The sequence below is a fragment of the Contarinia nasturtii genome, unplaced genomic scaffold, assembly GCF_009176525.2.
Source record: "Contarinia nasturtii isolate CC-2019 unplaced genomic scaffold, AAFC_CNas_1.1 Cnas_scaffold_129, whole genome shotgun sequence".
Classification (NCBI taxonomy): domain Eukaryota; kingdom Metazoa; phylum Arthropoda; class Insecta; order Diptera; family Cecidomyiidae; genus Contarinia; species Contarinia nasturtii.
The window spans coordinates 955,559-970,429 of record NW_022197486.1 but is presented as its reverse complement, the minus strand read 5'-3'; the positions used below and the strand labels follow the sequence as shown (position 1 = coordinate 970,429).

At 31.7% G+C, this 14,871-nt stretch overlaps 1 protein-coding gene across 1 annotated transcript in view; it reads left to right on the top strand.

Moving 5' to 3' along the window:
* Positions 1–13,613, top strand: part of LOC116343938 — a 36,972-nt gene extending 23,359 nt beyond the window's left edge. The window contains exons 4-11 of the mRNA XM_031772272.1: positions 3,302–3,374; positions 6,307–6,673; positions 10,312–10,452; positions 11,029–11,216; positions 12,517–12,625; positions 12,701–12,888; positions 13,067–13,175; positions 13,245–13,613. Coding sequence (XP_031628132.1) covers positions 3,302–3,374; positions 6,307–6,673; positions 10,312–10,452; positions 11,029–11,216; positions 12,517–12,625; positions 12,701–12,888; positions 13,067–13,175; positions 13,245–13,324 — 1,255 coding nt within the window. The 3' untranslated portion in view covers positions 13,325–13,613. The remainder of the gene's footprint in view (positions 1–3,301; positions 3,375–6,306; positions 6,674–10,311; positions 10,453–11,028; positions 11,217–12,516; positions 12,626–12,700; positions 12,889–13,066; positions 13,176–13,244) is intronic.
* Positions 13,614–14,871: the final 1,258 nt, after the last annotated feature.

The window sequence follows — 14,871 nt, the reverse complement described above, 5'->3', positions numbered from 1 at the left end:
TAAAATTAGCTTTCACTGTTAGAATCTATTTTAGCTGAATTTTTTTATCAACATTCTAGTTAGTTGACCATATCACAAGAGAGTCAGAGTACAGAAAACCCTGAAAATTAGATAAATAAAACCTGTACAACAAGCATGCTATGCAGCAATGGCAGTTTTTCCAGTTTTATCGCCACGCGCTTATAGAATGCAGATAGAATTGAGTTTTTTTTTTAAATAACACTGTAATAAAGATATAATATCGTTCAGCGCACAAATCGAAGTCACATTCGGTAAACACTTAGCCTAGCTCTACAGTTTGCGTTCAAGTTTTACTTTTCGATGATTATCGCACGGTTTGCAGCTGATTGCACCGTTTGCACATAAGACCCATTAATCTAACAGTCAGCTGCGCTACCGTTCCACACTTGGCGTAAAAGTTGCATGAACGGCTCAACGGAATAGCACAATTGTGTAAAAAAATGGATATAATTGTGGTTGACAAAAAAACTGTACTCAAGGCTTACTAAGTTAGCAGAACTACATAGAGCGATATTGTTGGTTTGTGAGCCAAATAAACATATGACGGCCAAAGAATGCTTAGGTTTGTTTTCAATCCTCTCATTTTAGTATTTCATTCTTGTATTGCGATATCTCTGGTGTGTGTGTGTGTGTTTGTGGATTCTCATCAGTCTTTTGTTGTGTCGACTCGTCATTGAGGGTTTCTCTTTTCATAGTTCTGCATCACAACATTCTATACGTTATGCTCCAGTTCCTGTTTTCATTGATGCATGTTGTTTTTTTTTTTCATCTTTATTTTCGCAATGACTTTGATCACATACCCGTCTGTGCTAATTTCCAAGATTCTCGACAATAATACGGCTTTGTAGCGACTGCCATTGCATATGATCACAACACACTTCTTTATGCAATTAAGACGTTTTTAGCTTGTCGACTTGTTCCTTTTCTCTTCGTCGCGTCTTCGGATTTAACATAGCTGTTTTTGTTATTGGTGGCTTTGCAATGTTGTATATTGTCGACAAAGCATCGTTCTATACAATACAACGGAATGGGAATAACAACGATAATGCAATAAAAAGTGAAATGGAAAAATACGCAGACGATGACCGGTGTCGATTTATTCTTCGGTTTGATTTTTTTTCTTTCGTTTTGTTGGCGCATATAACTGTCTGGTCATCAAGGAAATGCCACAATAAAATTGTCCATTCACTAGACCAAGCCATCAAGTCCTTTCAAAATCCCTTGCGTGTTTGGTGCTTTGTTGTTGTCATAGTGTGAAATTTGAATGTGTGGCCATTTACACTTGTGCTTTGCTGTCTTGCGCATCGACCATATATATATAAAAATCGTTAAATGTTAATTCCATTTAATGTTTGCACTTTTAAAAATCATTCTTTGATTCATACTGTTCTTCTCTTTTGATCTGATTTTTTGATGATTATTTTGTCTCGACGGCTTTAATTATTCACAGATAACATGACAAGCATTTAAAATTGATTTTCCATATATAAATACAAGTTACATTCGATGTATAAAACGAATTGAATCTTTTGCTTAACTTCTTTTTTTGCCATATAATTGTGTGAAAAAAGACAAGACATTGCCCTTGGGCTTAGAAATAGTTCTATTTTTTCGGGTCGATTTCTGCCACTGTTTATTGGCCTGATATATCAATTAAAAAAAACTTATTTAAAAAAAAAAGATCGATGAAGCGTATATGTGATAAAGTTGTGGTCGAATAAACCGGTACTTCCATAAACGGACACCATTCGATAACCGCTTAATTTATATATATTGCGCGACATCCCGGGATAAAAATGAAGAAATCGATTGAATCCAATAATAACTATGCGGATAAACTATTTGGCAAACATCAACAAGAATGTATTGCCCGATTTGTAGACAGTGAGCCAGCATTTTAATTGCAAACCCTATTAAATAACGGCAAATTGTTTGCAATTTTGGCATTCATTCACATAATCCAATTAGAAATAATTGTTAGTTTCGACAATCTCTAAAACCGTTCGTCAATCTTTTCTTTCTTTGAAACGGTAATGTCAATTCCTAAACAAGATTCATGCAAAATCTATTACTCCGTGGCTCCAGTTTCCATCAATTTCAATAACAATGTATATCTATGTATATTGTATATGCTTTGAGTAGTTTAATAAGTTAACTGAATTGTAAGCAAGCTTACCTTTAGAAATAAATAAAATTGCAATCAAACTAAATAACGTTGATTAATCATGACATCATTCAACTTACGAATATACAGTAATGTGGTACCTTTGAAAGAAAATCGATTACTACGGAGTTCATTTATTATGTCTGGACATTGATTGAATCATGTTTATCTATTTTAACCGGAAAATGTGTCATATTAGTTTTAAAATACATGGTATGTGCCAAAGTTTTTAATATTTTTCACATTTACCATCCATCTATATCGTCTTATCGTTGTTAAGTCGTGGCGCTAAGAAACATTGAATTTGATGGTATCTCTGCATTTTACACCATATCCAAGTGCTTAATTTGTCAAAAGAGTGGATTTGCATTGTTTTTTTTTCTGTTCTTTTGTTCGTTGGATTAAACATGATTCGATATATGGAATACGAAATAAAGAAAGTTCACACACTTATCTGTTGCATATTTTGTTAACTGTTAAAACAAGTTTTTAAGCTTTAAAATCATCTTCACTCGTATTATATGATATCTATTCATTGTTCTCTCAGACCTTCTCGATGCTGTGTCCGAAAATAACAAGGAAAAACAAGAGATAATTGATGCATAAGCGATAAAATCATTTGAACGCCTCAAACAGAGATATTAATTTTTTTCGAACAAAAGCATCAGTTTATTTTCATGACATCCAGATTCTTTTGGAATGCAACAAATTGTTGCGAAGTGTGGAGTTTTTGATGATATTTTTGCATCTATTATATAATAATTTAGTAAACAGAGGAAGGAGGGATGGAGAGAGAGAGAAAGAGAGCGCGCAAAAGAATTGATGAATATATCAAATTTAACATATCGGGTTTTTGTTGAGGACCAAAACCAGATTTTTAAGATTCACCTTGATATAACCTAGCTGTCCAACTACGGTGATGACATGCTCATAACTGCTCAGTTAAAATAAATCTATCTGCTTACATATCGGTCATCAATGATGATCATAACTTGAATATAACTTATTTACATAATATTATACGACCATGTGTTTATACGGATCTTTGTGTTCCTCTATTATGTGATTACAACAAAAACTAAATTCTTTTTTTTTTTTGCTTATCTTCTATTTCAGAATTGGACTATGTGGTTTTGAAAATCCGATGAGAAGTCCAAAAACCGATGAGCTGAAACGCCAAATCGGTCAGGTAATTGATTTTTTTAAAAGAAATTATTCATTTTGCTCTACGCTCTTCCATTAATTACAAAAACGAAAACTCCAAATATCGCTTTTGAAAGCCGAAAAAAGTATTCGGTTGCCAAATGAAGGAAAATGGACTGACTGAAAAAGTGAAATAAAAAACAGAAACTCTGTTAATTTACTGATATCATCACGAATAAATCCGTTTTTTTCTTCTAAGATCTATATTTAATAAAAATGTGGTGGAAAAAGTTTCACCCCAGTTGGTTCGTCCTTGAGACGATATATGTCTCAAGCCAGGCGTATCCAGGGAGACATGACTCCATCTAATATTATATCAAACATTCGTTCAACTCTAGTTAAAGATATAAGCGTTACTTAGTTAGTCTCAGCTGTGATATATTTCATCGATTTATGTTTATGATTATGCTCAATAATACGGTATGTCATGTTTCTCTAGCTTCGTTTTGGTTATAGTCTTCCTTCTTTTGGTTGTAATTTTCTTTGTTTTTTACATTTTCGTTTCGGTTATTTCATGCACGATGTCATTGATCATATAAAAGTATCCACGCTCATACGAACCAATCAAATTAGCCATCGAAATCAAGCTGAAAAGTCGCAGCAAATAATATTATTGTGAGTTCTCGTGCAGTAAATATGCAAAAATATTGTAATTTCAGTGCGCCGGTATAGTTTAGTGAATTCTTGCGGCTATATTGAAGCTTGGTCTTTATTGCCTATATTTTTTTTTTTTTCGTCGTTGACGGCAGATTTCTTACACGGTTGTTTGGTCCATATTCCATATAATTTCCGTCTTTTTGGTCTATTGACGGTTCAAATTGAGAACAAGCCCGTTAGCAACCGAAAAGAAATAGGCAAACTTCTATATGAATGGAACGTACTCATAACCCGATATACAACAGACGTAAATATGCATACATGTATATGTATGTTCAGATAAGTCATATAAATGAAACAAGATATATATGTAAAATGTTCTTCGGGTCACAAAAATGCGCTCTCCGTAAGATCTATACGCAAATGCACTTCATTTCATTTATTAGCGACTTAACCCGACCATTTTCATTATGTGTTTTGTATTTTATGCCGAAATCTTTCATTCACATCATATTGGAATGGTCTTACTACATTTCACTCGGTACATTTTACAATGTGTCAGTTGCTGACACATGGTATGCGCACAGTTTATTGCATATGGCGCAAAAATTCAGAATGTTTTCCTTTCCAAATAGCCATAGCCATTTATTCATGTAGATACATTTTGTTTTCTTTAGAGTCATATCACACCTACAATTCAGCGCTGACCACCCTTCTATTTCAATGTGTATTAACAACACAACACACATTTTTCACATTCCGTAAATATTTGCTACAAATGACTACACATTTTTTGCAACAGAATCAATTGCGAGGCGCATTGCAGTTGATTTATGCTTGGTATTTTTTTTCTATCTCTCTGTTAAATGAATGCTATTTTTCGCATACGATGATAATTAATGTACATATATTTTAAAACCATTTGTGAAATATAATAATTATATGAAAAGTCGATTCACTTGATTGGTTTGTAAATGTGCCAACTCATCGGCAATTGTAGGCCGATACTGATTGAAAATGTAAGAGTAGGTATTATTATTAAATATATCAATGAAGAGACATCGCCTTTCATTTTTTTCTTCATTCAAAATCCGAATTGCCTACACATCAGCAATCAATAGACACCGAGAAAACTTGTATAGAAGTGCGGAAAGTAAAACTCCAGATGGCATATTGTTTTTTTTATCATTAATTTTTGACTGAACAAACATAAGTACACCCACGACAAACTCAAGCGCATACTATTGAAATCCAATATGTAAGTTTCAATTCGTATAAAATGTTATATCGAAAATCGATACCGACGTTTATCAAAAAGAAAAAAAAAGATGAACAAAAATATTAAATTTCCTCAAAGTGGGAATCAGACATAAATTTTTTAAAAAAGACGGAACTTTATCAAATTTTCAAAAAAGACGAAATCGTCAAATATTTCGGTTGAATGGTGCTAATCTTTTCTTATCAACTTGCAAATTTCACATTTTAACAAATTCACCAATGAGTGCGCTGACGAATAAACTTAAAACTTTCGGTCACATGCTTATAAAAATCCATTTTTGCATGTATGCTCTTTTTGGTTTTTAGCAAAAGAAATAAGTCTACGCAATTCAAATGACATTCATTTGCGGTTCACGAAATCCATTTACGCCACAATATACAAACAAAACGTATAGAAATGAATATTGTAAGCGAATAAGCTCATACGTATTTATTCAAATTTGGGTGAAACAAAATTTTAGAGACTTAAAGTAATATAGACAGATAGAAACACACACACACATACACACGCCGTACCAAGAGCATTGAAGCAGACAACGAATAGAAATCAAAAGTTGAATGCCAATGCAGCTTATTGCGATGTCGTTTTGAGTATTACTGCGTTCGAATTTCGGTAAATTCAATTGTCTCAATTTGGGTCTGTTGGAATCAATTTCACACGAACAAAACAGAAGAATGATATTTTGTCAAGTTCAATTTAAGTGAAGTGATTCAAAGTTGACTTTTACCAAACAACAATTTTAAAATGTGTGTGTGTTTGTGTGTGTGTTTTATTTGTTGTGCGCACGTTTTTATTCAACTTGGAAATTCATTGCACGCACTTCATTTGGCAATCGGTTTTCGATGCTACGCTACGAATCGAAAGATGTAGATATTGTTTTCACATTCTTCGCATTAAACAACAACATTTAATTGGAATCAACCATCTATCTATTTTACATGTTCGTTTCAAGGTTTAGACCGTTTGCAACGAAAGTGCATGTGAACGAATATGTATATATAATTTTTTTTAATGCCTTTTGCTGTTGTCTTTTCATTTGCAGGGTGTGAAAATTAAAATGGACGATGCTGGTAACATTTTGATACGTCGCTATTCCCGCAGCAATGTTTATATAAAAGGTACCGCAAATAGTTCTAAAGATGAGACGGCCATCGGCAATGAAATCCAGAAATTGCCTAATCAAGCGTTGGAAATTGAAAAAATTTCGAAATTGTTTGATGTGAAAAAATTTCAATCGAATATAAATCGTGAACTGAAGCAAGCATATCCGGATCGAAGACGTCTCGAATTACAATGTTTGTCAGCCATATCGTTTGTACGCAACGACAATGATGTACTGGACTGTCCGATTTGGGTGCTCGTGATAAATGTTGTTGCCATGGATATGTTAAAAAGTAAAATGCCGCCAAGTAAGTATCGTTCGAACATTCTTCTTAACAGCGTGCTTATGATTTAGAAGAAGATCTTTTCCAAAAGAAAAAAAAATGAAGCAAACACTTTTAGACTTTGCGCAAAATCCAAATGACTCATTGGAATCAAAATGAATGGGCGAACTGAAAATAATCCAAAAAAGGCCAGCATTATGCAAATAGAAATGGAAAAATTATTGAAAAAATATAGATAATAACAAAGTAATCGGATTGGATCGTGTCGTGTCATCGATCACAACGTTACAGGTGCAATTGAAATACCTCTTCTTATAAGACCTTGACGGCCGAAAATATTTACATTTATGCATTTAACAAGGTTAATTTTACACGAAATGTATTGAATTTATATGTATGGAAAATGTGGAGTGACGTTTTGAAAACAAAAAATTGGAACAAAAGCTTGTGAAGATGTGAAAACAAAAGGTGAATAACAGTCCTTAAAGATGTATGTTGTAATTTAGTTGGTCATGAGAAAATTGCCAGAAAACTGTTAATTTCTCACTTTGGTACAATGCTATGTCGTTTCTTTGTGCTAAGCATACAAATAGTAGATAGCCATTTTTCAAAATTTTTCATGGATCGTGTTGACTATAAGTCACATCTAAGCAGAAACCATCGTAAAAAAACTTTACAACACAATAGAAACCAAAAAAAAAAAAAACTCCAAGCAAACAATTTTTGCTCCAAATAGTAATTTATCATAAAGTAATTTTTGTTCACAATTCGTTACATAATGTAACCACATATCACACATAATTTTCGTTAAATTGGCTACTTGGAATAAGGACTACTCATTAAATTTGTCTCTGCATTTCATAAATCACATCAAACCGTCGATTAGGAGTATTATGATAAAAAAAAAAAAAAAAAAATTAAAACAAAATAAAAACACCGTACGATTTATGTCACGAAACGGATGATGCAAAAATGACTTTTGAATCGAAAACATCTCTTCCTTGAAGCATATTAGAAATGAACAATAATAAAAACGAAATAACAAACATATTACGTTGTCATCAATTATACTTTCCTACTTTGAACACTCACAACATTGCATACAAAGAGGAATTCAATTTTTCAACAGTGAAACAACAACAACAACAAAAACTGTATAGACATTGTCAGGTACACATAAACACATTCGTTAACGTTTAGTGATGATTGCACTCATCGCAAATGTGTGCTGCACATGTAATCGTTTTATTTGTACGAGGCAAATCAAAAGTAACAGTTCATGGCAATTAATCAAAGTTATTGTTGAAATCTATCTACCATTTCCATTGACAAAATGAATTTACTGAATACCATTTCATGCCTTTCACATAAAATAGTAGCAATCTCAAGTCACCTAACATTATTTTGAAAAGGCAAATTAGCAGCTCTTGTTTCAATGAATGAATTCATCCTCCTTTAGATATCCACAATAACAAAGAAAATAGAAGAGGTAAAACCGATATCAAATCAACACATTTTCACCGGTTTTTTTTCTGCTGCTATCAACGTTCGTGTGAATATTTTGAGATTCAGCATAAAATCACATATACTCTATGATAATTTTCTCACATTCGATACGATCCAATCGAATTGAAATGATGATTCTGTTTGACGCGGAAAGCCATCAAATTCAAAATATTTGTGGTTTTTTGGTTCTCAATTCATTTCAATCTGGATGAAAAAAAAATGCGACAAAATGGCGTTTGATGATTATACAGCCTGGATGATACACTATCTTATTGGTGGAAATGTCTTGCTTTATTTTTTTGGAATGGAATTCGTACTATCATTCAACTATCACCCAATTACAAAAGTTTCAAACCAATTTGATGATGTAAATTTATTGACAATTGCGTGAGCTGTCCGAAAAAAACCTGTCCGTATCATGATCGAGATCAATGTAATTTCTTTCCCTTTTTAAAAATAATTCTACGTTTAATCATCCGTAAACAAAGGCGTTCTTTGGTGCTCATTAGATGAATTTCTTCGCTTGTATGAGGCTTTTCAATATTTTTGATTGAGAGTAATGGAAAGGGTCGTGCCATTCGTAATGAATTCAGTTCAAACCACCAATAGAATTATGTAAATAAATTGAAGATATAACTGTCTATATTTTGGTCACAATTTTGCTGGCAGGCACAAATGTAGCAGACATAATCCATATTTTGGCTGATTGACTGTCTATAATTGTACATGTAAAAAATCGAGTTCCATTCAAAATGCAATATTTGTCTTTGTCTCCGATTGTTTTGTACTTAGAGCAATTCCATTATTTGAATTTTACGATTTCCGTGTATTGACCGTAAAAACTAAACGATAAGGGCTCCCACTACCAATGTTCTGTTACAATGACGAATGAAACGAAAGATGATATATCCAATTCATATATTTTCATCATGACTTGAGAGTGGTATTGTAGAAAAAAATAGAAATTCGCGATCGTAAACTTTTTCTCTTTCTCCGTTTAATAATTGGTGGATAGTTAAAAGATACTCTCTCAATTTATCGATATTATAAACAGTTTATTGCTATTACCTTTGTTTGACTACATTTATTTTCTTCATTGTCTTTCATGCCAATTTACGATAATAATTATAGGCGACCGAAAATATAAATTATAATCTTTTTCTCTTTTACACTGTCCAAAATTTCATATTTAATGATTGTTTTTTTTCACATCAACTAACTTTTTGTAAATGCACAAAAAGTGGACCAAAGTGATGTTCATAGAAGAGAAAATATTTTAACCAATTCTATTCATTTGGATAAAAAAAAAAAAAAAAAAAAAAAAATTATAAACTTCAATTTGATGCATGACATTAGTACTTTCGCTTTCGCCGTTGATTTATTTTGGTTGATGATTGTTTGTTTTTTTTTTTCGTTCATAATAAGAACACTCTTAATGGCAGTAAATGGTCTTTCGCATAGTTGAACAAAATGTCGTAGAAATTTAACGATAATAGTTTGGTTTACATTCGATTTGTGTGTGTGTGTGATTGTTTTTCAATTGCTTAAACATGCGTCATATACTATTATACTATTGTCCAATATTCTATAATTCAAAATATAGGTTGTGGGCTTGCTGTGCAAGTCATACAGAAAATGCAGTATTGTTTGCCTTATAATAGATAAGAAACAGATTTATATATCGTTTCCGTCATCGTCATCTGATTAAATATGATTTAAACGTGAATACAACAATAATCGTGTAACGTTACTTTTTCATATTCTTTTTTTTCTCTTCAAACGTATAGATGATATAACATTTTGATTTTGTGCGCGCTATAATTCATTTTCATTTACATCACATTCTGTTTTTTTTTCTCTTGTTTTGTTTTTCTCTATTGAATTATTTACACATTGTCCATGGATTTGAATGTACAATGTACATTGTGCACGTATCTTAAGGCCAATTTTGACTTCATCTATACAATCTCATTCAATCGATCAATATACAGTATCATTATGTTTGCTTTTGATTTCGTGATCGCATTTTCACCAAAACTCTGTTAAGCTATTGTTAAAACCAAAAAAAAAATAAAATATATTCATATTAGAGAATAGAAAAAAGCATTTCTACAGTGGATTCAATATTATTTTTCTTCTTTTTTTACAATATGTAGTGCAACGTCCGGTTAACGTTAAAAGTCGACCACGATTACCAATTCCTGATGAGGATCCGTATAGCATTGCCGGAAATAGTAATTGTGTGAGCAACGAAAATTCAGATAGTTCAGGATACAGTGGAAGCAGCAACAGTAATGGTAAGTCATATTTTTTTCTCTTCAATTAATAATAATGAAATGTGATTTATATATTTTTGAATATTCTTGCCAATTGTTGCCATCCAAATTTGTGAATTATTGTTATCACACAGTTTAATTGGCTCCAAACTCGCTTCAATAAGAAATTTCCGTGAAACAATCATGCTTTATTACTCCTTAAAAGCGCAAGAATGTCGCATTCAAATAGGCTACTTGTCAAGATTCGTTTTTTCTTATATGAAACCATATAAGTGATGCAGCACAGTAACGAAACCAAAAAGCAGTTATGTTTTGTGTTTGTTCTGTGTTCCTGTTCGCCAGCCGGTGACGACAGCTCGAAAAAATGTTGATTTAATTTAATTAAAAAAGTTTATTTATTTTTTTCTTATTTCATGTTTGTATTTATTTCATTTCATTAGCTGGATTGAATTTACTTCTCATTACTTGTTTGTTTGTTTTTTATATGCATACAAAATCAAAAAAAAAAAAAAAAATAGTTTCGTATAAACAACTAACTTAAAACCGAAACATGACTGTATCTTTGCTTCATTTTCTTCTTATTCTTTTCTTCTGAAGGTCATTCATCAGTGGCATCAACACAAAGAGAACGAGATCAAAAGTTTTACACAGCAAACACGTCACAACAACAGCAGCTACAATCGAAACCAAAACGCAGCAGCAGCGGTAGTAGTAATGGCAGCAACGAAAAGCCGCCACAACTTCCTCCACGCGACACGAGCATTTACTCACATGAATTACCTACGGTAAGACTCTTATTCACTGATAAACTCAGCAAACTTGCTTTTCGTACCTCGATTGAACGTTGATTTCGAGATCAATGATTAACATTTGCAATGAAACTTATTTTTTAACCCATTTGTCGCCAATCACTCCATTTTTTTACATTAAACTTCTTTTATATTTTTATGAAATCTCGTTCATCCCGGACTGGACACTGAAAATTGTGTGTTTTTTTTTGCATACATGGTTGACTAAACGATTGATAAAAATATTTTTGAAATTTCATGAAAATTCAAATTTGATTGCAAAATAATAATTTAAGAAAAAAGAAACAAATGCAAAATAAAACGGCGCGAATGGGTTTATTTGTTGGCTTACCCACGCTTGATATGTTCGAGTAAATGCATTATATCTGTTAAAAAGGAAATTGTGCGATGAGCTGCACCAATTCTTTTTTTTATTGTTCTCAACTTTTGATCGCCTTTTTGTATATTCGGTCACAAACGAACAGAATATATCAGTTAAATTGGAGAGTGCGTTTCGCAGGTTTTGAATTCAAGCGGTACATTATAATTCATGTCAGCAGCACAGCATAACATGAGCACGAAACCACAGCTACACGTACACTGCCTGTCTAGCCAGCCGGATGATGAATGGCTTCTTAGTTTACATTCTTCTCTCCCTTTTTTGCTTCATTTTCATGAAAATCGAAAGTATTCTACGCTATACTTACTTCAACTGAACGCTTTTCAATTATTTGTTTATTTATTATTTTCAATATGAAATTTATAACTTGTTCCAAAATTGCCACAGAATGGTAGTAGATACTATGGTGTGTTGCCAATACTTTAAGCGTATCCAGTGACAGATCACCATATTCTAAAATACAAGGTGGGGTGGGAAACGAAGTTTCTCGAGGAAGCATCGGTATATTTTGATCTGTAAACGTTAAAGAAAATATTTCCTTAATAAAAACGTAACGAAAAATGCTATTTGGTTGTTTCCAATATTAATTTTAATTGTATATCATATTCGACGTATTATTGTTATTAATGGACGAAACATTTTACTAATATCTTTAAAAAAATTATTAATTTTCGAAATTGCTGACGATTTATTATATGTTGTATACAATATTTTAAACACATTAATGTGGTTTCGTTATATGCAATTTACTAAAAAAAACTAGGAAAAGTTAACAATACTGCATATATCTCTATAGAATACTATAGTATGATCAGTACTACAAGTTGTGATCTGCAACTTTATAATGAACCAATCCACCCTAATGAACCATCTAAAATATGCATTTGTTTTTTACAGCCGGACTATGACAACGATGATGAAAATGACAGTAGTAATAACAATAATACAAGTAAATTGAAGTCATTCTTTAGAAGCAAATCGAAGGAATCGGAACGGAAGAAGCATGGTAAATATCAAAATATCTGTGAGGAGGCTTTCTTTCATACCGACTATTCAAAAATTGCTTCACTTGTTTCAACAGTGAGCGAAGACCCATATTATGCCGGACTATCTGCACGTGCAAGTTACTCCATTGAAAAAGTCAATCGAGTCATTCCATTGAAAAAATCAAACAAAAATCAAAATATTGTTGTACCAAAAAGAATGTCAGTTGCCTATTTACAACAGCCCATGATCTATACAACTCCAACCGCAAATCTATCCTATCAGGTAAAAAAAAAAACGATTTTCAAAAATAGAAATTATATTAGATGTACACGAAATGTTTTTATATTTTTCTTTTGGATCATTTTCACCAGTGTGATCTTTCAACATTCGACAAGATTACGAGTAATCGTCAAATACGTTTCATAACATTTATTTAATAAATTTCTTTTATTACACACAGCAATATCCGATTAATCAGCAACAGTTTACACAACAAAAGCAATGTCCGATGCCCAGACGAAATTATCAGCAAATGATGTGGCATGCTCGCAGCATGGAAAGCGGTTTGGGTGAGTTACTTGACAAACCGAAAATCCCAATCAATTTATTGAACATTTAATTTTTTTTTTTACGAATAGATTATCCATCCGAATTTAATCCAAATTTTTTCGGAATTAATCGTCAAGATCTTCGAAATTTGGCAAGACGAAACGTTTAATGCAACATTCGTAATAACATAAAAGGTAAACGCGAATGTGTCTTTTGACCTTATCAGTTTGTTCCCGATGAACGTGGAGTTCATTCAAGTCTTTGTATTTAAGTAAGTTCTTCCACTAAGTAAAGGAATTTCAATGAAAAATGTATTTTCCAGCCTTTAAATAAGTAAAAAGTCCCGGAAGATTTTATGTTTACTGCCATTTTTTACACTTTTTTTTATTTAGATACATGTCTGGAAAATGTTTTTGATTTTATATGAGAAATAAATGAATAAAAAATTCAATGCAAATGAGAGAAGAAGAAGAAAAAAAGAATTCAAATCGCTGAAAGATAAAAATTTGATAATTTTATTTGAAAAATTTACGCCAATATTCATTTGGAATGATTTAATGTTTGAATGAGTTGAATTTTTTATATATATGTTCCTTGTTTGTATATTTTGAATGATCCCCCGCACAAATTTCAATGATACGATGACATTTGAGAAAATTATTGCAATTTTTTTTATTCAAAATGATCAAAGTCAATTTAAATTGTAAATTTTTGCGAACAGACAGATATATCTTTTGTTTATTTGGATGATTTCATCAAAAGTTTAACTACATATTCAATTAAAAGCGGTCTTTCTATAACGGCGTATTTTATCAATAATAATCGATGTGCCAATATCACATCGAATTAAGAAGTCAGACGTGGTGTCGATCGCCAAAATGGTTAAAATCATGTGCGATTATTAAGTATTCTGTGATAAACTGTTGAAATGTAGAACACATTCGTACTTATACATCAACAACATTAATAGTCGCAACAGTTATTTTAGTTGAATCAACAATAAATACTCGAAAGTTTTGTGTGTTTTTTTCTTTTTGGTCATTTTAAATTTCTTCTTTTTTTTTCAATTCGATTTATGTTTTAGTTGATATCAATTATCGTTTTCATTTGATGAGACAAATAAACTCAATAACAATACAAAACACAACTTATCAATTGGAACATTTTTTTTGGAATGTTTAGGACTTTGATTATTATAAACCATAATGTTAATCATAATATAATTTTTATTAATTAAATAAACATGTTGAGGAAATTACAAATAGACCGTTTGCTGGATCAATCAATGATCGATCGGCAAAGAATATTTTGTATGCACATAGTTTTAAGTTTCCTACTTATGTGGATTGGATTGAAGTTTTAATTTAAGATTTAGATTAATGAAATAATTTGAATAAAAATCAGTTATAAAAGAACAAAATTACGTCAAATTAATTTATCGTCTAATTCAATGTTGAACACAACAATTTTTGGGGAACAAAATAATCTCTGGCTCCAGACAATTTTTTTTTCTCTCTTTCTCTCAAAAATGTTACAATATATAGAAGACTGCTAATTTACATTTTTATTCTCGATCGATGCTCCAGACCTAACTATTAAAATCGCATGCTTCTTTTCTCATCTTCTATAACATCGTTACCGACAAATTATTCTCTTTTATAATTTGTTTTTACCTTTTTTTGCATTCATCTTCGTATATCAATTTTGTTGATGTCA